Below are 24,103 nucleotides of genomic sequence, written 5' to 3'. Positions count from 1 at the left end.
TCCACCAAGTTTTTGGCCACAATCACACCTGTCTGCTTAACTGTTGTCTGATGTTTCTGGTTACATCGCTGGGTTGACCGGTCATGACAGCGACCATGTGGCTCTAAAAGGCTCCAACAATGACCACCTGGTTCTTTACTGACAGCCTGAGGTTCCTGCCATGGGTGATTCCGTCCCTGCTTCTTAGATCAGCACAGGCAAGCTGACAGCATCAAACGCAGGCAACAGACCCTACTACTTGCCCCTCCCCACGAGGCCCCCGGTCGTCAGAACAAGTGGCTGTCCAGCGGCAAAGCTGAAACCTGGCTTGGGTAGCACTACCCACATAGGCTGCGGGTTTGCTCAGGACGTGTCCCTCCACACAGGAATTACTGCAGGACCAAGGCCTCCTGGGTGCGGCCCACCACGGGCTTCCCCTCACAGCTTCCCTGCGCCCCCCCGCCCCGCCCATTTACTCCCAACCCACTAAACCACAGAAAAGTCAAACGCCCGGGCATAAATATCAAAAGCTGTGTTTAATTACAAGATTCAAACAGAAGCAAGACAGAAACTGCAAATGGAAACTTCAGGAACTAATATCCCGCTTTGAATTCCTTGACATTTGTCAAACTTCAGAAACAGGAAAAAAAAAAAGAGAGAAATGCCATCCGCGTTCGAACATTGACGACGTACAAAATGGCTTACAGGAAGGCGTGGTCCTCCGGGAAGGACGGGGTCCGCTCGGACCCTCCCTCCCCTCCCCCCCTGCCCGGTGGCTGCCTCCCCGTCCCGCCTCCGAGGCCAGGGGCTCCCGTGGGGTGGGGCGGGGCAGGTCCAGCTGCGCCACCCCAACCCAACCGCGGGGTCACCTGTTCTTCTTAGGAAACACAGAAACAGGTGGTAGACGTCTTCTGGGTTTTTTTTTTTTTTTTTTTTTTTTCAGAAACAAACATGGTTTCTTCCTCGGAGGCGTGGCTGAGACGTGAGTCTGGCGCTGGTATCAATTGGAATGGATCATGGTTTGGAGACCGGCGGGACGGGAGGGACGCGGAGCCGGCGTGCGGTCGAAGGGTCTGGGCCTCGCCTCTCGTCGTGGACGTGAAGGAGTAGGCCGGGGCCCTGGCGGTCACAGCCCCGGATGCCTGTCCGGGCGGTGGCTCCCTGGCCAGCCCGACGTGGGGGCGGCGGCATCTCCGTCCTGAGGTTCAAAGAACCCTGTCTGTGAGGTAGAAGACGTAAGCCAGTTCCAGAGCCCCCCTCCCACATTCCGGAAGCTCTCCGCCCGCCCGGGGTAGCTGGAGGCCCAGGTGCGTGCACTGATGGGGTGCTGAACGTGCAGGTGACCGCGGCAAGGGTGGGGGCCGAGTTCCTCTAAGCGGAAAGGCAAAATAGGGCCACCGGCCTGGCGCCAGCCACCCCCCTGCTTCGGAGGAGCAGTCCGAGGGGCTCGCACCCCAAGAGGCGACACTACCAAGATCTCAAAAAGCCGTGGCCATTTATTAAAACATGGAGGAGCTGGAGCACAGGGGCTGTGCGCTCACCGCTGGGGCCCAACCCCACCGGACCAGCGACAGCCCCAGTCCAAGCCCCGGGGGCCCTGCGGACCAGAGCCCCTCCCTCTCCCGCCCCCGACCCCAGGGAAGCAGCAGCGGGGTAAGCACCAAACTGGGCATGTCTGAGGCCACCGGCGGGGGTGCCGCTCTGCCCTCCCCAGGACACCACCGCGCAGGAGGTGGATCGCGCGTGGGGGTGGCCTCTGCCGGCCGGGGGCTTCACGGCCACGCGAGCTCGGAGCAGGGCTGGGGGCCGGGGTGCGGCCGGCGGGCTGGAGGAGGACGTGCGCATCGGCCAGACCAGAGCACCAAGTTGGGGGCCGCGCGGGTCCAGTCCGGGGGCGCGGCGCCGAGTCTGCACCCTCCCCTAGGCCGAGGGGCCGGATGGGGCCGAGAGGCGTTCGGGTTCCTGGGGGGGCGCGTCTGCCTCGAGCTCCTTCTCGGGCGCAGACGGTTCTGGGGTCTGCTCCGCCGGCGGAGGGGTTGGGACCGCGTCTTCGCCAGGAGTTTCCCGGCCTGGGGCGGGGGCGGGGGCGGGGGCGGCGTCGGGGTCGGCACGGGGTTGCTGCGGGCCGTCGGCGGGGGCGGGCGCCCAGGGCGACTGAGGTAGGTCCTTCTGCGAAGGAGAGGCCTCGGGTTGGCGTGGCAGCGGGGTTGACGGGAGGGCAGGGGAGCCCCCGAGGGTGGGCTCAGACCGGGAGAGGGGCTGCGCTGAGACCTGCACCACCACCACCACCACCACAGGGACCCCGCGAGGGCGCGACCTGACTGCTCTGGCTTGTTCTCCCTCGGGAACCTTCCAGAACCCACCCACCCGCTCTGGGCCGAGCCAGGCCTTGGGGAGTGAGAGCTCTGAGGAGGGTGGGCACTGAGCCCCAGAGGCCTTCCCGAGAGCCTGGGGGAGGGTCCAATTGTAGGCGGACTGAAGGGGGAGCTGGAGGCCCGGGAGACACAGGCCCCGGGGATGGAGGGGGTTTCCCAAGGGCCAGCCATCCATCCCTGAGTTCCAGGACTACAACGGCCCGTCCTGCACAGGGCGCGGCCTCCGTCCCCACTCCTCTATGGTTTCAGACAAGAACAGGGCCCAGCTTGGGCCTCGCCCACCCCAAAGCAGCAAGAAGCTCAAGTGGAAACCCGCTTCCCAGCGACACCCGCACAGGTACCCCTCCCCGCATGCCTCCCCACCTCAGCAGTGGCAGGAGGGGAGGAAACCCAGCACCCGGGACGAGGGCTGTGGGATTTAGGTGTGAGGCTAGGAGGGCTTACTCAACTTTAACTCTAGTTAGGGCTTATTAGGCTATTACTGCTCGCAGACAGTCATAGCAAACTGGTATTCACCGCTAAGCCGCCGCCCGTCCAGAACACGCCCAGCTCCCTGCGCCAGAGCGCCAGGGCACAGCTGGTGACGAGCGTGCAGGGCACGAGGTAGAGGAGGGCGGGCTGGCCACGCTGCATGAGGGCCAGCGCCATAAACGTCACCAGGAGCCCGATGCCATAGGCTGCGGGGACAGAGACGGGCAGCGTGTCACCCCACGGTGACTGTGACGCAGCGGGAGTCGATCCTCCCCACCTTCCAGGACATGCCCCACCGCCCAGCTGGGGCAGGCAAGAGCCCACGCAGGGGTCAGCCCCAAGACTGGGCCGGGGGGGCCACCATGGGAGGGCCTGGAATCCTTGGGGTGGCTGAGAAGGAGCTGCAGAGGTGTCCGGATATCTCCGTTTTATAAACTTCTAATCAGAAGAATAATCTGAACCAAAGTAACATACATACAGAATTAGGAAATCTTTCCTGAGTGATCACATGAAAGCCCTGAAGGGTGAGATGGCGTCTACACTTGGCACTCCTCATTCAGAATAAACATGGTGTTATTTAGGGCTGTGTGAAGGCAACCGTGCACGGATAGCGCGAGGATGGGCATACAACACGGCAAACGCGATGAGGAGTTAGAAAGGGTCGCCTGAAGCCAGCAGAGGGTGTGGTACTGCACTGACCGCTGTACAACTGCACAAGTGCAGTTACTTCCAGGCCAAGAGCGTCATCTCCAGCACAGGCCTCCACTCCAGGCCACTTGCCCTGCCCCTCACCTCCATGTTACTGAGCAATAGGATTGTGCTGGGAGAGTCCAGATTATCAACTGTGGACTCTCCACGTATCCTGAAGTGATCCATCGGAACAAACTAGGGATCTCAGTGACAGGAACTACAGGACAATCTGACACACGGTTCAAAGGAAGGACCTTGTGGGTGCACGTGGACAGGCTGAGCCTGGGGACTGTGACCCTGGGGGCCGGCCTGGAGGACAGGTCTCCACCTCAGGAAACCAGGGAAAGGGCGGACAGCAGTGGCTCCAAAGTACGCCAGATGGGAAGGCCAGCCTGTGTCCGCCTGGCCCACTGGTGGCTGTGGCAGGGCCTGTGCCCTCTGCAACCCCACTCATCCTGAAGAGCTGACCCAGTGGGACAAGAGAAGTGGTCTGGACCATCTTAGAAACCACCAGGCTCGACAGAAAATGAGGAAGCATCCTTTTGGTGTCAATGAATTTGCAAACGAAACAAACTGAAGACAAAAGGAAAAAGAGAAAGACAAAGACCAAAAAGAAAAGAGAAACAGTAACCACAGTGTAAAGTGAGGAGGCTGTGATGTGGGTGGAAGACCGGGCGGTGGGCTTACCGATGGTACAGGCCACGAAGTAGACCCTGGAGGACTGCACCTGGATGTCGAAGCGGTGGCAGTAGGCCACGAGCAGCCCTGCAGAGACAGGCCATGTGCAGAAGCTGTGGGCAGAGGCCTGGCCATGCCCCAGCTGGGCAACAGGGTTTCCATGGAGGGATGGGGCACCACCATGGAGAGGGCCCAGTGCTACCCTGGACTCCTGGCAGGTGACTGAGACCTCAGGCCAGTGCCAACCCCAGCCTGGAAGCCACCTGGTGAGGCGCCACCTGGGAGGGGTGGGGCCTTGGGGACAGAGAAGCTGGAGAGGGGGGCAGGTCTGTGCAGCTGGGACCATGCTCCGTGGAGTCACCTCCCGCCGCCCTGGCCCACCCAGCCAGGCTCCACCTCTGCCCCCTGACCCACCAGCCCCTCTGGCCCAGCACCGCCAGAGACCCCCAGGCCACCCAAGCCCAGCCCCAGTACCTGGGACCAGGATGTCCCCGAAGCCCAGGAGGGAGAAGGGGCGGTCACACAGGGCCAGTGGTGAGGCATTCAGTCTGGGAACCTTCAGCACCATGGGCAGCTGCAGAGAGGGGCAGTGTCTCCAATACCCGCCAGCCCTGCTCCCTGCACACTCAGCACTTCGCCGCAGGATACCCCTACCTTCTCATGGGTGGCTGAGTCCGAAGGCCCGGTCGCCACCTCCACCATAATGCTGTTCCCGCTCTAAGAGAAGGGGGACGCTGCGTCAGGAGGGGCTAAATGCAGCAGCCGGACCAGAGGGCAGGGCATGGGCAGGCTGGGGTGGGCACATGGGGTGTGGGCAGGCAAGGGCAGGGCACGGGCTGCGGCAGGGCCCACCTTGGTCAGGAAGGGCGTGATGAACACGAAGAAGACGTCGTAGATGAACAGCACCAGCAGCAGCAGTGTGCAGGCCTACGGACAGATGGACCAGGCGTCCGGAGGGCTGCCCTCCACCCAGGGACCTCCGCCAGCTCTGCCCCACCCCCACCCCTGCCCAGGGTGCTGACACACAGACCCTCCAGGATGCGTCAGCAACCCAGCCTAAGGCTCAGACTTTCCCTGTGGGAAGGAACATCTTGCTACATCAACGAGAACGTCAGAGCATGGGCAGCCGAGGCTCAGGGAGAGCCAAGATCTGGGCTTCTCTCCTTTTTGGCAGCATTGTTCAGCTTGTGGGATTTCTAGTTCCCCAGCCAGGGATGGAACTCTGGCTGTAAACAGTGAGAGAACCAAGTCCTAAGCTCTGGACCAAAAGGGAATCCCCTCCGCTTCCGAGTTCCTGATGGAAAACTCAAGAGACACATGGCTGTGAGCAGCCAGCCCCGAGTTTGGGCAGGTGACACCCATCTTCGCATTTCCCCGTGTCTCTAGGTTCCCGCTGCCGGGGTCCCAGTGCCAGCCTGGTGCTCCAGGAAGAGCCCCATCCTCCTGCCTGTGGGTTTCATCTGGTTTTCCTCCTCTGTTCACCTCCCCAGCACAGCACCATCACCAGGGAGGATCCCCTCAGCCCAGCAGTCACTGGTGCAGCAGCCATGCCAGGAGGCAGCCCTGTGCTAATCCTCAAGCCCGAGGTGGCCAGAGGGACAGAAAAGCAAAAACCATACCACCTACAAGGGGCCATGCTCAGAGCAGAAGGCCCTGGGCGAGGCCACGTGGCAGGAGGGCAGTAGGCAGACACCAGGAGGCTCCACCCCTCAGCCAGAGCTCCCTGAACCCTAGGGGACCCTCACCTTGAACGTGGGGAGGCGGATGGTCTTCAAGGTGTAGAGGCAGAAGGCGATGCCCAACGCGTCCTGAAGGATCCAAGCCCACCTGGAAGGCGGCACAGCCTCATCCTTCAGCAGGGTCTCCTGAGAGCCTCCACAGGTCAGGCCCCACCCTCCCAGGCCGCCAGGTCCAAGCCACCCAGTGCCCAGCCTCCCACCAAGTGCCAGGGCCCCGTCCCTCTGCAGCAGTGGCCTTCACACCTGGGGCACAGGACGGGGCAGGGGGTGAGCGGGAGGGGGGCCATGCAACTACAGATTCAAACTTCTTTTCAAAAATATCTTTTAAATGATTTAGAAAAACAAAATTCGCACACACACCCCATCTTCATCCAGCCAGGTGCCACACACTCTTGGGAAATAGAGGCTTGGGGTTCTGAGGACAGTCTGGAGCCCTAGGAGGCAGGGCCACTTCCAAATTTGCATGTTAATGCTGTGATGAAGCTCCAGTACTGGGGCTCCCCTGCTGGAAATTGGCTCCCACCACCTGCTCCATCCTCCCTGCCCCTAATCCTCAGAGTTTCATCTGAGCACAGGGTGAGAGTCTCTGGGCCAGGGCACTGGTGGGAACAGTGAAGGCTCACAGGCTGCATCGGTGCCCAGACATGGTAGAAACCAGGGCCTGTTCTAATTTCAAGTGGGGGAGTGGGCCTTCTGGCTGGGACTTAATCTTGAGAGCTCATATTCTTTTTGTGTACAGAGAACTCTAAATATTTTCACGTTTTCCTTCTGCCAGTTAAATCTGTTGTGGCTCCAAACAGCAGCACAGCCAAGAGTGTTTAACAGAGAAGCTCAGAGAAAGTGCCAGATGGTGTTGGTGACAGCAGGGGCGGGGACATGGGGACTGGCAGTGGCTGCCTCTGGGGGGAGGCTGCCCAGGGGACACGGGTGTTTGCAGGCACAGAGCAGTGGGCCCAGTGGCGCCAGGCCACATCTAGGCTGCCGCTGAGCCCATGGCTCCACACCCAGTCAGCAATGCCAGTGGCATCTTCCGCCCAGATTGCAATTGCAGACCCCAGGGCACCAGACAGGCCAGGAGGCAGCTAGGGCTGGGCAGCCATCCGTTGAGCCTGGTCGGCACCTGGATAGCATGCAGTCACTGCGTCCAGAGCACTGACAGCAGGTCTTTTCATAACTGGGAGCTGGCCTGGATCCAAGTGCCCGGGTCAGACAGCTCGGGGAGGCGAGGGAGGTCAGAGCACCTGAGGACAGCACCCTGCTGCCCCCCGCCCCCCTGGGGCGGCGGCACTGCACTCACTGGTCCTCATTCCGGAAGATGCCCCACACCACGCTGACGGCCGCACACAGCAGCGCCAGGAGCAGTGTGCAGACCTGAGGGCGCTTGTGGAAATAGGGCAGGCTGTTGTCGGGGACCCTGCAGGCAGGCAGGGGCATCAGGGCTCTGACCCTTACAGCGCTGTCTGCCCAGCACCGCAGGCTCGGCTCAACTCCCACCCCAAAGCCTCCGATCCATCCCCCTGGTGCCCTACCTGGTGCCCCCCACCCCTACCCAGATCCCAGGGGACCTGACCCTGAATGGGATGTGGGGGGAGGAAGGCCGACTCAGAGCCATCCCCACTTCCCCATGAGCCCCCAGCCAGCACTGAGGGGGCACCTGCTATATGCCTGCACTGTGCCAGACTGACTGAGGGCTCTGGAGAGGGTCCTCAGCCTTGCGGAAGCTGTGGCACCTCAGAGGTGGGGAAAGGGGAGGGGAGAGGCCGAGAGGTGGCAGAGTGGGACCCCTGGGAGTAGAGCCGGTGCGGGCCACCCCGGGGGCTCACCTGCACTTGCAGAACGGCAGCCTCTGCACGAGCGGTGACAAGCAGCTGTAGAGGCCGGTGGAGGAGGCCAGGCAGAAGATGCCAATGATGACATAGACTGGGGGGGAGTTGCGGGGCGGGGGGCAGTGAGGGGCTGAGGGAGGGCTCTGCACCTCCCCTGGCAGGTGGGCGCGCACCAAGGAAAGGGAGGGGCAGCCCCCCCCCCCAGGCACTCCTTGAAGGCAGGGACCACAGCCTCCACCCCCCACACACACCGCCCTGAGGGCTGAGGCAGGGGACCCACCAAGCTGGTCATAGAAGAAGTAGAGCAGCACCAGCATGGAGCAGCACATGACCACGAAGACGCAGATCATGACAGGCGTCACGTCCACAGCCTCGTCCTCCTGCTTCTCGGGCCCATCATCCCGCTTGTGCTTCATGTATCTCCTGGCAAGACGGGCCGGTCAAGGGGCGCCCTGCAGCCGGCACTGCTCCTGGGGCTGCAGGGATGGGGAGGGGCAGGCCGAGGGACAGCGCACCTGGCCCCCATCCAGGCCCACCGTGTGTATGAGGGTCCCCCTGATGAAGGACCCTGCCCCCAGGACCTCACAGGAGGGCACCGGGAGCTCTGGTCTTCACAGGGAGGGCTACCACAGGTGGGGCTCTGGCACCTGGGCCAGGCTGTGGCAGCGTTCTGGGAGGAAGGCTGTGGGTCCCATGGGGCCGCCCTGGCCACGCCCCAACTGTCCTACAGGCTGCCCCGGGCTGCTGGGGCACGCTTTCCTGGGGACGCCCCTGCCTGGATGGGCCAGAACCTGGGGGCCTCTCAGCAGGTCTCCTGGGTGTCATGCTGCCTTTCTCTCTCTATAGAGGCCCCTCTCGTGGTTCCCTGCCCAGGCTGCCTGGCTGGCACCCACCCACGCACATGGGGCACTTACTTCCTGACATCCCGGCTCCCGGCCCAATAGCCCCCAAGCGCGACGGTACCCACGGCCATGAGGAAGATGATGACCATGTTGTAGTCCAGCATGGGCTCCTTGGGGGCATGTAGCGCCGCCCGCACTGCCTGGCCGAAAGTCTGCCTCAGAGAGCACAACGGAGCTAAGGCTGGAGAGACCCCACCTTGCCCCACCCCACGCCCTCTCCCAACACGTCTGACCCCAGAGAAGTGGGCCCTGCTGGGACGAGCTAACCAGGGGGATGTGAAGCAGCCGGGAGGCTGACAGTGGGTCCCTTGGTGGGGAGACGGGGAGCCTAGAGTGGGACCCCGACTGTTCCCACCTCACTCGTGCTGATGCTCACCTGCTCTGGACCCGACTCCCCACATCAAAGACGACCAAGCCTTTGGTCAGCCCAGGCCAGGATAGGCCAGGAGGGCATGAGGGGGGCTGGCATTTAGGGTCTCTGGCATGTGGGCAAGGTCGGGGTCTCCTCTCCTGAGGTTCACAGCACTGTGGGCCCATCTCTCCAGGCCCTGGCCCAGCTGCAGATGGTGGGGGGCAGGTGGGGAGCCCTACCTGGAAAATGTCCAGCATGTCTCGGTAGCTGAGCAGGGCCACGGGAATGCCAATCTCCTCATACTGTGTCTTGTTGCCTCCCGGGGGTACCTGTGGGGACAGGGGCAGGAGAGGATGACTGCCCCTGGGTGGGGCACTGCGAGCCACCAACACCCAACCAGCCCTCAGGAGGGTCCTGCATGTGTCGGGGTCCTCAGGGCCAGGAGGGCAAGCCTGTGGGTTCAGCCCCTCCCTCCCAGGGCTGGGTTGGGGGCACCAGTCAGTCTCAGGGAGGAAGAAGCTGATCCACGCCATCCACCCCCTCAGAGATCCTCCCCAGGCCTGGTCATACCCCAAGCACAGCTCTGGGACATGACCCCCTCCAGACCACAGTCGGAAAACCAAGCTCCCTGTCTCCTCCGCCCAGACCCCTGCCTCACACCCTAACCCGGTCCCGCCCCCAGGGCCCCAAGCTGCCCAGGAGGCCTGGGGGCCGCACCAGCGCCTCCTTGCTGACAATGAGCAGCCCGCGGGCCCCGCTGCCCTGGGCGAGCCGCACTTTCTCGTAGAAGGTGCAGTTCCCCCGTGCCACCAGCGGAATCTGGTTGCTGAAGCCTTTGGGGGGGAGGTCAGCAGGAGAGCAGAGCACGGAGCTGGTCCAGTTCCGCACCTGCAGGAGAGACTGAGGGAGGAAGGCCCTCAGAGAGGCAGAGAGGATGGTGTCCCGGGCAGCCAGGTGGCAGGGACCCCATGGGACATCCGGGCCACCAGTGACACCCCCACACTGCCTCACTGCAAGGTCGGGGGGCCAGCCCACACCACGCTCTGCACACAACACACACATGCGCACACGCACACACAACCCACACCCACACCACACACAGACACACATGCATGCATGTTTGCACACAGCATACAACACACAGGTCCCAATCACCAGGCAGACGGGGGCGTCTGGAGCCCATCACAGACACCACACGGGTAGGCAGGAGCTCTGGCCTTGGTGATGACAATCGATCCACCTGCTAAACCAGGCACTGGGCATCCGTGTTCTCTGGGAGGAGTCAGGCCAGACCAGGGAGCAGCATGTCTGAGCCGCCCCAACAACAGGGATGGGCAGACCTCCGTGTCACTCGTCTCAGGATTTCTGGCCAGCCACCCCAGCCCAGCATGGTGGCAGGGAAGGGATGCCCCAGACAGGGGACATCCTGCAGCAGTGCCCCAATCTTTTACTTACAACTGAGGAAACCGGGGCCCAGAGAGGCTGGGAGCTCCTCTGGGGTCACGTCCCTCCTCAGACTCCCAGCAGAGCCCTTCCTCCATCCTCAGGGGCCCTCCCCAGGATCCATCCTGCAGAGTCCCCCCAGGGACCCAGGGCAGGAGTGGAGGGAGAGGTGCCTTGGTTGGTGAGCCCCACGGGGAGGGGTCCCAGCACAAGGCTGCCTGCTGGACTCACCGCTTTGCTGAGGTCATGCGGCAGGTGGGCCCACTGTGGGTTGTAGAGGATGCAGTAGTCTCTGCCTTTGGGGCCACCGGTCTCAGATACCACGTGCACCATGCCATACTCACAGGCCACCTGGACAGGGGGTGGAGTCAGAGTAGGCAGGGGCTGGCCCAAGGCCCCGCCCAGCTCTGGATGTCCCGCCCTCTGACAGCGCAGCTGGGGCCCTCAGCGCAGGTGGACACAGCGCAGGAGGGCAGGGCTAAGCCTCCTCAGGGAGATCTGCGCGCTGACTGTGGCTGTGCCAGGGCCTCTCCATGTGGCTCCAATGGCTGAAAGGGAGGAGTAGAGCCACACCACACATACACAGGGCCTGGGCCCACACCGGCCCCTTGGCTTCTTGGAGCCAGAGGGACCCAATGGGACCCCAGCTCTGCACACACCAGTTCCCAGGTCCATCCCTCTGTTCCACCCAGAGGTGAGACACAGACTGTACCCCTCAGTATCCCCCTAGAATCTTCCCCAGACGACAGGCAGGAGCCCCTTTGTGCTGGTGACAGACCCACACCCACCCCAGAACGTGTTGTAGCTGCAGGGGGCGCTCTGACTCAGCAAGGGGTCCCCAGGGGCCACGGCCCCGACAGCGTGCCTGAGACACATACTGGCTCTCAGAAGACCGGGTCCTCTGTGAACAGAGGCCAGGGTCAGCTGGCGGTGGCACAGAGAGGGGCTGGGGTCCCCACCACCCCAGCCCAGCTGGCCCCGCGTCTTGGTGTGTCACCTGGGTCTGCTGGGTGTGTTTGACAAAGCTGTGTTTACAGGGCATGGAGCGCCAGAGAAGCCAGGCATGCAGGGCTGCCACCAGCACTTGAGGGAGGGAAGGTCAGTCAGTGTCGTCCTGCACGTGCCCCTGGCCCAGCCAACCCCTTTCCCTCTACCTGAGGCAGGACTAGGAGCCCCAGCTTCCAGGTTCTCCCCACCACCGTGCCCCACTTAGAGCCCCTGCCACGCCCCACCTTGGGCCATTGCAGGGAGGCTGCGGTCCCTCAACCCCCAGGCTGAATCCAGCCCACCTTCTGTATTTGTCAATAAAGTTTTACTGGAACATGGCTGCCTGGTTCCTGAATGCAGAGCCTATGCTGCTTTCTGCAGAGCCAGGGAGTTACAGCAGAGGCCATGTGGCCCAAAAAGCTCTTAGAAAACGTCTGCTGACCCCTGGTCTATGAGCCCTGAGTCGCTTGTATAACACGGGAATGGCTAGAAGCATTTCTTTTTAATTTAAAAAGGTCACTTAGAAGCGCAAGAGCACACGTCCCAGACCCCACCACCACCACCACCACCGTGTGCCCAGCTGGCGTTCCCTTCAGATATCAGCCTGGGCCTGCGGCAAAGCCCGGAGAGCACAGTCTTGCTGTGGATACGGTCTCCTCCCAGGGGAGGTACAGGACTGGGAGCAGGTCTTCCAAAGGGCCCAGAGCTCTCAGTGCCCCTCCGTCCCCCCATTCCAGAACTGCCCACTCCAGTTTGGAGAATGAGAAAAGCCATTAAGGACAGGCCACCTCCCAATGCATCACAGCCACACAGCAGGTTCAGGAACTTCAAGAGAAGTTATGCTTCAAGATGACACTGACAGCATCCATGCCAGGGTGCTTAGAGAGAAGCTAAGGGGTCCAGATGGGGAGCAGTCTACGAAACACTTGGTGAGTTCTAGGAGAGGGTGGGGTAATCAGGACCTGAGAAACTTAAAAAAGATGTTTAGGTGGAGGAATGTTGGGGAGGGGAGCAGGACAGGAGGGGGGCAGTGGAGGGGTGAAGGGGCAGATGCAGAGTGGGTGAGGAGGGGAGGTGAGGGGTGGGGACAGGTGGGGGGATGGTGGAGGGGTACACGGGCAGGTGAGGGGCAGAGAAGGCAGCCACGCATTCAGATCTGCTGAGTAACAGGCCCCATGTTGGCCACTATATACACAACTTGTACCAATGGCGTGGGGGTGCCCAATCCCTTGTCCAGAGTCACAGAATGATCGGGAGTGAGCTCACGGTGGTGAGCAGGCATTCTCTGGCCCCATGGAGAGCTGGCCATACCCTTGGGTGCCATGAAGAACCATGCCCAGGGGTCTGTACTAGGAAGAGCAGGCCCAGGTGCCCTCCTCACTCACTCCCACACACTCCTTGGTTGCCCACACTCAGGGTGAAGTTCAAAACCCTCAGCCAGCTGGGAATAAAGTGCAAACACCGCAGCACCCTGCTCCGACCAGCCCAGTCCATTCCCCTGGACCCCAGCCCGTGGAGGCCACACACCCCGCCTGCCCTTTACCCCATGCTGGAGCCGCTCCCACTGCTGCTGCCTCCACAGCCCCGCCCACCAGAGCACCTGACAGGCCTCCACCTCCCTCAGGTGTAACCACTGGAGCGTCCTACAGGCCATTACAGTGGACCCTCACCATCTTCAGATAAATCATCAGCTCTCAGGAGGTGACGGAAAAGGAAATGGCAACCCACTCCAGTACTCTGGCCTGGAAAATCCCATGGACGGAGAAGCCTGGTAGGCTGCAGTCCATGGGGTTGCTAAGAGTCGGACACGACTGAGTGACTTCACTTTCACTTTTCACTTTCATGCACTGGAGAAGGAAATAGCAACCCACTCCAGTGTTCTTGCCTGGAGAATCCCAGGGACCAGGGAGCCTGGTGACCTGCTGTCTATGGGGTTGCACAGAGTCGGACACGACTGAAGCGACTTAGCAGCAGGAGGCGAGGGGGAGAATGAGACTGATGTACACACTATCATGTATAAAATAGATAACTACCAAGGGCCACTGTACGGGCTTCCCACGTGGCTCAGTGGTGAAGAACCCACCTGCCAATACAGAAGACTCAAGTTGGAACCCTGGGTTGAGAAGATTACCTGGAGAAGGAAATAGCAACCCACTCCAGTATTCTTGCCTGGGAAATCCCATGAACAGGGAACCTGGTGGGCTGCAGTCCACGGGGTCATTAAAGAGCTGGACACGACTTAATGACTAAACAGCAACAAGGACCTACTGTATAGCACAGGGAACTCTACTCAATACTGTGTAATGGCCTATATGAGAAAATAATCTAAAAAAGGGTAGATATATATATAACCGATTCACTGTGCTATACACCTGAAACTAACACAATATTGCAAATCAACCACAATCCAATAAAAATTAAATAAGTATCTGCTATTAAAAAAAAAAAATCACCGTATCTCACACCTCCAGCCCTGCCCTCGTCACCTGCAACTTTCTCCCTGGAACACCTTCTTGACCCAGCAAATTCCTACTCATCCCTCAGAACGCCCCTCCAGGGTTTCCTTGCTTCTTGCTTCAGAAAGACATTCCCAGGCCAACTGTGCCCTTCCTTCTGTGATGTTCTTGTGACCCTTCGCCCACCTATCACTTTGCCATATTTTTTTTTTCCTAAATATTTAGAGAGCTCAAAGTCTCTGCTTCCAGTGGGTCAGACTGCTGAAGAAGACAAGCAAACAGGGCTGGGGGAAGTACTGGGGGCTGGCAAAACAGCTGGGGTTGGGGTGAGCCAGAAAGCTGCTGGGAATGTGGCACCCCTAAGCTGAAACCAGAAACACAATGTTGGGGGGAGTTAGGTTTCAGGGAAACAGAGCCAGGCGAGCAGAGTGCCTTTAATACGTTAGAGCTGGAAGCAAAGGGTAGTTTCCTGTCAGCCGGATCACAGAGTCCTCCTGAATGTGCCAGTGGCTTCCTGGCACCAGAAAGCTCTCATTTGGACACAAGATCTGACACACTTTGAAAGAGATCCCTTCTGCAGGGCTGAAAATGAACTGGGAATTTGGGGGACAAAAGCGACCTTGGAGAGAAGCCAGCAGGCTGAAGCAGAGGTCGAGGGGCTGGCACAGAAAGGTTAATGGCCCGGTTTGTAAGGCTGTTGGGGGGGTGGCACCATTTCCGGAGTTGTGGAATTGGGGAGAGAGGGAGGATTTGGAAAATAAAAAATGCACTCATGATAATGTACATCAACCATCTCCAGGTCTGTCCCCCAGTGGTGACCCTTGAAATTAAGTGACAAACAAGTAGCATGCCCCGCGTTCGTGATCCCCTACATCATCTCGCTGACACCGCACTGTACACTTATCCTCCTTTTGCAGACGACCAACTCAAACCGGGGACCTCCCCTGCCAAGGTCAAGGGAGAAAAAGATGCGGCGGCGATTCGACCCTACTCCAGGACTGGGCTCCTAGCTGCTTCTAGACGCCGCCAGACACTGGGTGCCACGCTGGACAGTTGACTACAACCACGGGGAATGGGGGTAGTATCGCTTTCAAGGGGATGCCTGGGTCAGAGAGGGGTAGCCCCTCGGCTAAGGCCACGGAGTCAGAGATGGGCGTCCCAGAGGCGGCTGGAGACCCCGAGACAAGACCAGCAGGGGCCGGATCGGGAGCGGGGTAGTGGGACCTCAAACTTTAGATTCGGGCGGAACCCAGTCAGCGGAATCCACGGTTGGGAACGGCGTCCAGACAGGGAAGGGAGAAGGGCCGGGGGACAGACCCGCAAGGTCACGGACGGGCCCCAGGCCCGCGGGTTGCCGGCACCGGGGGCGCGGATCCCCTAAGCTGGCCCCAGGCCGGGCAGGGCGGGGTTTTGCGCGGGGCCGGGGAGGGGTGAGGAGCCGGGGCACCGCGGCCGGCGAGGCCAGCGGGGTCGGCGCCACCCTCACCTGGGCCGCGAGGAGAAGGAAGGCCGCTGCGAGCCGCGCCAGCGCCGCCGCCGCCGCCATGTCGCCCGGTCCCCGCCACAGGCGTCGGCAGATGTCTCCCAGCAACGCCCCAGCGCAGAGCGCCGCGCAGGCGCCCTGCGTCTTTCGCGCATGCGCGCAGGGTAGGGTACAAAGGGCGCAGTGGCGGCGCCTGCGCATAGCGACGCGGCGCGACAAGATGGCGGTGAGCGTGCAGCGCGGATGGTGGGGTTGGCGGGGTTCGCCGGGTTGGTGGGGCTGGCGGGGTTGACTGGGCAGAGTCCTGCCGTGCTCCCCGCCTCACAGCGTTCTGCATCCCCTGCAGGATAAAGAGAAGAAAAAGAAAGAAAGCATCTTGGACCTGTCCAAGTACATCGACAAGACCATCCGAGTGAAGTTCCAGGGAGGCAGAGAAGGTGAGGCCCCGCTTCCCTCCCCCTCCATGAGGAGTAACGAGGTCCACGAGGAGTAACGGGAGGCGGTACTGGTAACGGATGCCTGGGCCGCGCTTTAGGCGCTTGGCTCGGACAACTCGTCCGGCCTGCTGCCGGCGCCGGCGGGTAGGAACGGTTACACCCCGTTTGCAGGTGGGGAAACTGATGCTCGCAAAGGGGCCCATCCTCACCCGAAGCCACAGGGGCTGGGATTCAGGTCTCTGCCTCCTTTGGGTCTTGTCTCACCCAGGCGGCTGCCCCAGCCCCTCACGGGCCCCGTCAGCACCAGGGTTTCTTAGTTTCGGCACTGCTGACATTAAGGACGCATTGTTCTCTGTAGGGGGCCGTCGTGGGCGCTGTAGGGTGTGGAGTAGTATCTCTGGTCCCACCCACTCGATTCCAGGAGCCCTGTAGTCCTGATGACCACAGGCATCCCAGACATGGCCCAGTGTCCCCTGGCAGGGGCAGAATTGCCCCGGTTGAGAACCCGGGCCCTATACTCAATTTCCACGAAGCCACCTGAGGCACCTGCTAAAAGCAAACCTCATCTCCTTGTTCACCGCAGTTCCAGGGTAAAGACTGAGCCTTTTGCTTTTGAGTGAGGCAAACAGCTCTCAGCTGCTCTGGGAAGCTCTGCTTGACTCTGCATCCCAAGTCAGGGTCCTTTGGTATAAGCTCCTGGTAGCAGCTGTCAGGGCTTGGCAGGTTTGTTCAGTTACTGTGAGGCTCTAACTCTGCATCTCCCTCTGAGATCTGGTGAGGAGACTGGCTGGAAAGATGATGCAAGGTTATGTGGAGAGTGCAGTCCAGGGCAGCTCACTGGCTGTGGGACTTTGGGCAAGTTGCTACCATCTCTGAGTCTGTCTCACTTGTCAGAGGCTGTTAACTCCACCTGCCTCAGCAGTGGTGGTGAAATTAAAGGGTAACATTGTTAGCCAAGTTCCTGACAGTTAGTGAGCACCCAGTGTTTCACTTATTCAGCTACCTCTGATCTTCACTTTCTTTGTTCCTAAGATGGTGATCCAGACCCCTTCTCTGAGATGTGGACAACTGGGTAGCATCAGAGTGGCTAAAAACACAGTGTCTGCCCGTCTAGGTACCTGGCCCAGTGAGGCTCTGAATCTGAACAAACACTGGCACCATGCCGGCTCTGGGAGAGGAGATGGGGCTCCTGCTTCTCAAGGCGCTTGTGTTTTGTTTTTTGTTTTTTTTTTTTTTTAAATTAATTTTAGCTGCATCAGGTCTCAGACTCCAGGCCAGGTCTCTCTAATTGTGCCATATGAGTTTAGTTGCTTCATGGAATGTAAGATCTTAGTTCCCTGACCAAGGATGGAACCCACATTTGCTGGACTGCAGAATGAATTGTTAACCACTTGGACCACCAGGGAAGTCCCTTCTGTTCATTTTCTGTGCTTCAACAACCCATTTTTATCTCTCAGCACCTGTGGTTCCAGACTCTGGGTGCCTCAGGCTCAGGTCTCCGACGAGGTTGCAGTAAGGGAGTGTCTCTGGGAGCCTGTCATCTCAGGTCCCGGGTCCCCATTTTCTGGCAAGTGTTGGCCAGGGACCCTCTGGGCTCCTAGAGGCTGCCCACTGCCCCTGCCACAGACACTGTCCACAGCATGGCAGTTGACTCCTTCAAGGCCAGCAGGAAAATCTCATTTTTTTCAACTTCTCTTTTCAAAAAGGGCCCATCCTTTTAATGGCTCACCTGTCAGGTCGGGCCCACCCAGCATAGCCTCCCTTTAGATTCACTAAGAGTGGACTGACTCGTGGACTTTGATCACACCCACAAAGCCCTCTGTTACAGCCTAACCACAGACTAATGTCTGATCGAGGGTCCCATCCCACACCACAGCGGGGGGTGAGTGGAATGTTGGATGCATCTGAGAATCCCACCCATCTGCTGCAGCACCTCCCCCAGTAAGAAGGGAGGACCCACAGGTGTGGGCTCACTTGCCCGCCTAGGGCCAAGTGCCCAGATATATTATTGATTTGTCACTCTCCATCACCCCACTTGGTGCGTGCCATCTCAGGGTTGAGGAGGGCTGTAAATAGGAGAGGAAGCAGAGCCAGGGCCTCGCGCTCAGGCAGGGCTGGCAGACTTGTTCTGCAGAAGACCAAACAGGGAACATTTTCAGCTGTGCTGGCCAGACGGTCTCTGTTGCAATTCCTCAACTCCACCATTGCAGCAGCTGAGCCACCACAGTGACATTTAACAAACAAGCGTGGCCGGGCGCCAGTTAAACTGTTTACAAAACAGGTGCAGGCGAATTTGCCGACAGTTGCTGTGGTGACGGTATGGGGTCAGCTGTCACTGCTCGCCTCCCGGGAGCCCTTCCCTTGCTCCCCCTTTGGTCCTCCATCTGTCCTGTCCCTGGAGAGGCTGCTGCCACACCTGCGTCTGGCTGAGGGTGGCCCCTCACCAGTGAGAACACCCCAATTTCATGTGCTGACACCCGCGTGCGGCTCGCACTTCCCCCAGAATGACCACTGATCTTATGCTTGTCCATCTCTCTTCTCTGCTTGGTGATTCCGACAAGCCAGTGGAATCCTGAAAGGGTTTGACCCGCTGCTCAACCTCGTGCTGGACGGCACCATCGAGTACATGCGAGGTGAGTGCAGCTGACGGAGCTCGGAAACGTCCTTGCTAGGCCTGCCTTACTGTTCCTAAGCCGCCACCCACATGCTGATCCACCGTGAACATGGTGCCTGGTGGGTCAGACGGCTGACAGGTGTGTTTGCTCTCCCACTGTCCCAGTGGGGCTCCGTAGACTGTCATCTTGGGACTTCGGGGGTGGAGTGTTTTCTGGATTCACTCATCACGGACCCTGAGCACTTGCTGGAGTTGAAGTGTGCCTGGTGGGGCTAGAAAGGTGCTGCACCCGCCGCGATAAAGCTGGCTCGCAGGGTGCTCGTCCTACCCCCTCTCTCCTGCTGTCCCTGTCTGTCAACTCCCTGCTGCTGGCAAAGGGTCCCCTTCCCTTCTTTTCCCGTCTCCACAAGTCCCCAGACCCTCCAGCTCAGCCTGAGTGTGGCACAGCGGAGCCCCCAGGTTCAGGAGAGAAGGGGGTCTCGCTCCGCCGGGGACTGGCGATGTTGAAGTACACGTTACTCTGGTGCAGAGTAAATGCGGCCACACACGTGTCAGAGGCCACCGGGCAGAGGCCCTCTTTGTGGGAGGAGCAGCCCTGTGGGGCCTCTTGCCCGCTCTTGTTTTCTTTCTCCCCTTGGGGTTTACCCAGAGTCCTGCTGCTGGGGTCCTGGCCCAGCCTCCTCGGGCAGATGACATTCTGGAAAAGGACAGCCTAACCCTGTGGGGCTACTGGGAGAACCACATGAGCTGGTGTGTGCCGTGCACTTACATGGGGTCCCAGCTTGCTGGTCCAGTGAGTTTTTGCCCTCTCCTCACCCCAGAACAGCCCCAGGCCCAGAGCCAGCCAGACCCATCCCTGCAGCTCCAGGAGGGAATGGGCAGGCTTGGACTGCTGTTGTCCTTAGGGTCTGGGAGTGGGGAGTGGCACCCCAACTCAGCCTTTCCCATCGTGCAGTAATCTCTGAGAGGAAGCTCTCCTCCATGTGCTGTCACTCCCCGCCCCCTCCCCCAAGCTGGGAACAGCCCGTTGGTGCGGGGGTGAATGGTGGCCCTCCAGGAACTCCCAGATCCTGCAGATGGGTTTTTCTTCTCCCCACCGCCCCTCTGAGCACTCAGTCCATCTCCCCAGGGCTGTGTTCTCATTGTGGAAGGAGGGCAGGCTGCACAGGGCCGTCTCCAGAGCTCTTCCTGAGCCTCTCTGTTCTTCTCCAGAGAAGCTGCCAGTGGACTGGGGGAAGCGGAGGTGGGGGATGAGAGCTTGGCCTGCCTTCCCTCCCCCCAGCGCCCACACCCCACTTCCCACCCAGGCACATCTCCGGGCACCTTCCCACACTGCATCACTGCCGCCCCTCTTCTCCCACAGACCCCGACGACCAGTACAAGCTCACAGAGGACACGCGGCAGCTGGGCCTGGTGGTGTGCAGGGGCACTTCGGTGGTGCTCATCTGCCCGCAGGACGGCATGGAGGCCATCCCCAACCCCTTCATCCAGCAGCAGGATGCCTAGCAGCCAGGCCACCCATCTGAATGGAACTCTTTTTGTATAACTTACATTTTTGTTTTCTTAATAAAATTGCAAACCTCAAGTGTCCAGGAGCCCTGGAATCTTCCTTTCAGCTTTGGTGTTCTGGCAAAACCCGGACCTGGGGATCTGGTTCATCTGGCAGAGCTTGAGCACTGGCCGGGGACTTGGCAGTGACTGAGCCTGCATAGTGCAGGCGAGAACCCCCGGGGATCACCACCTATGTGGACACCCCAGCCAGCCTTCTCAGCAGCAGGTCCTGTCCTTTCAGTGCCTCTATGCTCTGGCCCAAGGGGTCCTGCAAAGCCGGGTCTATTTTTGTTATGTCCCAGCACAGCCATGATCCCACAAAAAAACAACTAGATGGACCCTTGCTGTCCACCTGGCCCACGACCCCAGAGGTGATCTAAACCTCTTCCCCGCTCATCTCAGAGGACACACCCACCCCTGCCCCTCAGCCGGCAACCCCAGGCCATCATCATGAACGTCCCAAGTCCTTGTCCTCAGGCGCAGGGATTTCTCCTGGCCTCGTTCCATAAACCCCATGTCCTTGTTAGGACCCTGCCCCCATGGGGCCATCCCTGCTGACAGCAGGCCCGTGTCTCATTTGTCACTTGGGAGCACTGATGAGGGTGAACGGGGGAGGCCGGGAGTAAGCATGAGTTGTCCTGGTGGAAATTGTAAACTGGGGTCCCTCCACCAACACCAACACCTGGGGACACACTGGAAGCGGCCACAGAAGGAGACCCGGCTGGATGACTCCCTTGCTACCTGTCCTCCATCGTCGCCACCAAATAAAGGGAGAGCAGCTGGCTTATCTCAGAGATCTGAGCTCTGCCATGGCCCGGCAGCATTAGCCCCTGCTGCCGGGAATTAGCTGTGGGGCCGCTAGCCAACCCCACATGCTCCTCCTCCCTCTGCCCCACTTCCCTGCCATCTGGCGGCCCTGCCTCCTCCAGTCCCCTGGCCAGCGGGGGGGCCCTGGGCAACCTGGGGTCACAGCCCCAGAGAAGGCTGTGACCTAGAATCTGTGCGCACCCAGCCTGCCAACATCCAACCCCTGTACTCTGGTCTTGGGGAGCAATCGACAGCTGGTGCCTGGGACTTGGGCAGGGGGCTCACGCAGTGGAGAGATTGAGAACCCAGGCACCGGAAACTCTGCACCTGCGCAGGCTGCGCTGTCTGAGACCAACATACAAAGGCAGAGACCCAGAACTCAGGGTCAGAGAGCCCAGGGGCCTGGACCCCAGGGTGGGGTGGGCGTGGGGTAGGGGAGCAGCGAGGCCTGGAGGCTAATCAGACCTCCTTAGAGCCCAGAGGTAGCCAGGGACCAGGACAGAAACTCAAGAACGCCTGATTTTTCCAGCCCCCAGACAAGAAGGCTTGTCTCTGAACCCTCTGCCCCCAGGCAGCAGCCCCTCCAGGCTTCAGACCACTCTCCACCCACCCGTCCCCTCTGAGCTGATGAACAGACAAGTTCTCTGTAGCCACAAAGCCCAAGGCTACAGTCTCCTTCCCCTACTTGCTGTGTGACTGACAGCAAGTGTCCCAACCTCTCTGAGGTCCCGTTCCTTCCCTCTTAAGCTCAGGAAAAGCCATCGAATATCCACTCTGCAGCCGGGCACTGGGACCCTGCCCAGTTGGTTAAGAGCACAGGTGTTTGCCCTCGAGTCTAAGGACGGGAACAATGCTGTGGGGGCCAAGAGAGGGAGACCCTGACCTCCTGGGAGCTCAGGCAGAATGCCCCAGAAAGGCAGATGAAATGAGCCTGTTCACTGAACCACATCCACCCTGGAGAGTCACTTTGACCTTGTTTGTAATAACCTAGCTGCCCATCATTGGGGGATCTGCTGTGTGTGTAGCCACACACAAAGTGACTTATTACAGAGAGGCGGAGCTGTCTGTGCAGAGGTGGATTAAATATAGCCACAAATTCCCTGAGTTAACCCAGGTGACACCATCAGAAGAATTTCACTGCCAACCTACAGAATCACAAGGAATAATACATTGTTTTACACCGCTATGTTGGGGGATGTTTGTTACACAGTGGACAGGTCACTGAGACTTGCTGACATACAAGTGTAGCATGCGGGTGGTGTAACATCATTTAGTCAAGATGATCCTTTTTAAGAAAATCTTACGTTTCTATGCTTTTAAATATATATAGAGAGAAGGATCTAGAAAGATCCTGCTGACCCGGGATTGAAGACGATGATCAGAGATGGATGTTAGACTGTTCTTAATGTTTTAATATTTCACAAGGAGAAATTTAATATTTAATATTTTACACTGAGTGTTATATTGAAATTTTAATATTTTACAAGGAATTTGAGAAAGAGATGGCCAGAAGCAGAAAGGGAGATGCAGAGAGAGACTGAGGGAGACAAGGAAAGGCAGATACGGAGGCGGAGACCGGAGCAGGAACAGGGAGAAATGAGGACACGGCAACCTGGCTGGTGACACTGATATTGCCCTCCCCTCCCCCGCCACCCCGGTATAAATCCCCAGTGGCCAGCCAGCCCGGCTGCCAGCCCACCATGCTCTCAAGAGGCAGCCCGCTGACCCCGGCCCGGATCCCGCCCTTCCAGCTCCCCGCCCACGGTCAGCGCCCTCGGAGCACCAGCCGGGGGCTGCAGCCATCAGATGGGGGACCTGCCCTGCTCCACGTGCCCACGGTCACCACAGCCCACGGGTTCCAGGTGCTGGCCCAGAGGCCCCAGGTGCTGTCTGCCGAGGCCCCGCTCTGGCGGACATCACCAGAGACCCCTGCAGACCCCAGCTGGATCCTGGACCAACCCGAGATCCCCGGGACCCCGCCCCATGGCAGATTCCAGAATCTCTCGAAGGTGGACAGGATCTTGACCCTGCTGACGGTCAGCCCTGCCCCTCCTTCACTGCCTTGTCCCCTGAATGGCTTTAGTGACAGGATGGGCTGATGTGTACCTGGTTCAGTCACCTCTGGTTCACTCAGCTCCCCACCAATCCCAAACCCTTTCATTATCCCCATTCACAGACAAGGAAGCTAAGGTCCAGAGAGGTCGACCAACGTGTCCTGGGTCACAGAGCCGGGGTCCTAGCCCAGGGGGTGGGCTGCCTGCAGCACCATCTGCCCCCCACACCCATCCTGTGCTCTGAAGCCTATCATGTGGGTGCAGAAAGTAAGACCCAAAGCTGGATGTGTATGGGTGGGGGGGCACACGCTGGGAGGGGAAGGCACTGGATGCATAAAGGGGGGCACACGTTGGCAGGGGAAGGCACTGTATGCATAAAGGGGGGGCACATGTTGGGAGGGGAAGGCGCTGCCTGCCTATCCGGTCCCAGGAATGGGAAGAAACAGACTCCCTTGCTCTCCCAATCCAGGTCTGCCACCCCCAGCCCCTGGAGCCCTCACTCCACCCCGGAGCACCAGTGACACCGCAGAGCCCTGCAGCCCCCCAGGACTATCCAGGTGCGGCTGGCCACCCCCAGGTTCCTGGCCAGTGACGCAGGAGAGGACTCCAATTCCACGTGGACATGAATGTAAAAATAAGAAGCTTTGGTCAACTTTGCAAATGGGGGGTGGAGGGGAGAAGGGGTCTTCAATCCCTGGGGCCGTTGGTTTGAGCTCAGGCTGGCCCAGGTGAGACTGACAATGCCCCTGCCCCGGGGATCTGGCCCTCCTGCTCCCCACGTCCCCGTGCAGCTCCAATCCCATCTGGAGCCTCCACTATCCGCAGAAATAGGTCCCCCTGCCACCCCCTCATCAGAATGGGAGCTTTGTGGGGGTGGGCTCTGATGCTCAATAAATGTCCTCTGCTGATGAACACATGTCTTCTCACACTTCCTGCTTATGTTCAGAGCCCAGGTCAGCCCCCTGACTCCCCGCTCCAACCAGCACCCACCCACCCTGTGCCAAGCCATGCTGACCCTAGCCAGCAGGGGTCAGGGCTTACCTAGGAATGAAGAGCCCAGTCAGAAAACAACATTCCTGGTTTGTAGATGAGGCTGTGGGGAGGGAGGGGGGGGAGAGGGGCAGGGAAATAAGGGTTGAGGGGAGGCTGACCAGGAGCCTGAAACCGGGGCAGATATGCCTTTGGACTCCAGCTTGTCACTGAGAAATTCTGAGTTCCCTTTCCTGGCCCCCATCACCCCCAAAGTACACATCCACACC

At 59.8% G+C, this 24,103-nt stretch overlaps 3 protein-coding genes across 7 annotated transcripts; 2 read left to right on the top strand and 1 right to left on the bottom strand.

Annotated features, from left to right (window-relative positions):
* Window positions 1-495: 495 nt before the first annotated feature.
* SPPL2B (signal peptide peptidase like 2B) lies at window positions 496-15,513 on the bottom strand. Of its 5 annotated transcripts, none has more exons than XM_043466077.1 (15): window positions 15,385-15,513; window positions 10,687-10,806; window positions 9,730-9,912; window positions 9,252-9,341; window positions 8,673-8,812; window positions 8,039-8,181; window positions 7,756-7,852; window positions 7,230-7,346; window positions 5,939-6,020; window positions 5,046-5,120; window positions 4,848-4,910; window positions 4,668-4,767; window positions 4,203-4,280; window positions 2,871-3,031; window positions 496-2,148 (listed from the first exon to the last, which is right to left on the bottom strand). In XM_043466077.1, exons 1-15 carry the CDS (start codon window positions 15,442-15,444, stop codon window positions 1,900-1,902), a joined length of 1,758 nt encoding a protein of 585 aa, XP_043322012.1. In that variant the 5' UTR covers window positions 15,445-15,513; the 3' UTR covers window positions 496-1,899. The 5 variants fall into 5 exon arrangements, with proteins under 5 accessions (XP_043322012.1, XP_043322011.1, XP_043322009.1 ...); XM_043466079.1 differs by having other exon boundaries at window positions 2,004-2,148; window positions 2,804-3,031; XM_043466076.1 differs by lacking the exon at window positions 2,871-3,031 and having other exon boundaries at window positions 8,722-8,816.
* On the top strand, window positions 15,428-20,017 carry LSM7 (LSM7 homolog, U6 small nuclear RNA and mRNA degradation associated). Its single transcript, XM_043466080.1, has 4 exons — window positions 15,428-15,607; window positions 15,728-15,818; window positions 18,380-18,451; window positions 19,796-20,017. The coding sequence occupies exons 1-4, from the start codon at window positions 15,443-15,445 to the stop codon at window positions 19,936-19,938; spliced, it is 471 nt and encodes a 156-aa protein (XP_043322015.1). The 5' UTR covers window positions 15,428-15,442; the 3' UTR covers window positions 19,939-20,017.
* A 505-nt stretch (window positions 20,018-20,522) lies between these two features.
* Window positions 20,523-23,754, top strand: LOC122440908. Its single transcript, XM_043467578.1, has 5 exons — window positions 20,523-20,547; window positions 22,342-22,409; window positions 22,542-22,799; window positions 22,967-23,111; window positions 23,314-23,754. The coding sequence occupies exons 1-5, from the start codon at window positions 20,523-20,525 to the stop codon at window positions 23,574-23,576; spliced, it is 759 nt and encodes a 252-aa protein (XP_043323513.1). The 3' UTR covers window positions 23,577-23,754.
* The last annotated feature ends 349 nt before the right edge of the window (window positions 23,755-24,103 follow it).

Source organism: Cervus canadensis, chromosome 4 (assembly GCF_019320065.1).
Source record: "Cervus canadensis isolate Bull #8, Minnesota chromosome 4, ASM1932006v1, whole genome shotgun sequence".
NCBI classification, from domain to species: Eukaryota; Metazoa; Chordata; class Mammalia; order Artiodactyla; family Cervidae; genus Cervus; species Cervus canadensis.
The sequence above is the reverse complement of the archived record's forward strand: the minus strand, read 5'-3'. Positions and strand labels throughout refer to the sequence as shown.

Coding starts and splice junctions, on each gene's coding strand:
- SPPL2B (XM_043466074.1), bottom strand. CDS start 15,444: ATGGCGGCGGCGGCGGCGCTGGCGCGGCTCGCAGCGGCCTTCCTTCTC. Junction 8,182..8,672: donor GGGAGCCGGGATGTCAGGAA/GTAAGTGCCCCA, acceptor CCGTCTTGCCAG/GAGATACATGAAGCACAAGC. Junction 7,347..7,755: donor CTGCCGTTCTGCAAGTGCAG/GTGAGCCCCCGG, acceptor GCCTGCCTGCAG/GGTCCCCGACAACAGCCTGC.
- LSM7 (XM_043466080.1), top strand. CDS start 15,443: ATGTCGCCCGGTCCCCGCCACAGGCGTCGGCAGATGTCTCCCAGCAAC. Junction 15,608..15,727: donor CGCGGCGCGACAAGATGGCG/GTGAGCGTGCAG, acceptor CATCCCCTGCAG/GATAAAGAGAAGAAAAAGAA. Junction 15,819..18,379: donor GTTCCAGGGAGGCAGAGAAG/GTGAGGCCCCGC, acceptor GATTCCGACAAG/CCAGTGGAATCCTGAAAGGG.
- LOC122440908 (XM_043467578.1), top strand. CDS start 20,523: ATGGGGCCATCCCTGCTGACAGCAG. Junction 20,548..22,341: donor GCCATCCCTGCTGACAGCAG/GCCCGTGTCTCA, acceptor GAGGGAGACAAG/GAAAGGCAGATACGGAGGCG. Junction 23,112..23,313: donor CTATCATGTGGGTGCAGAAA/GTAAGACCCAAA, acceptor CTCCCAATCCAG/GTCTGCCACCCCCAGCCCCT.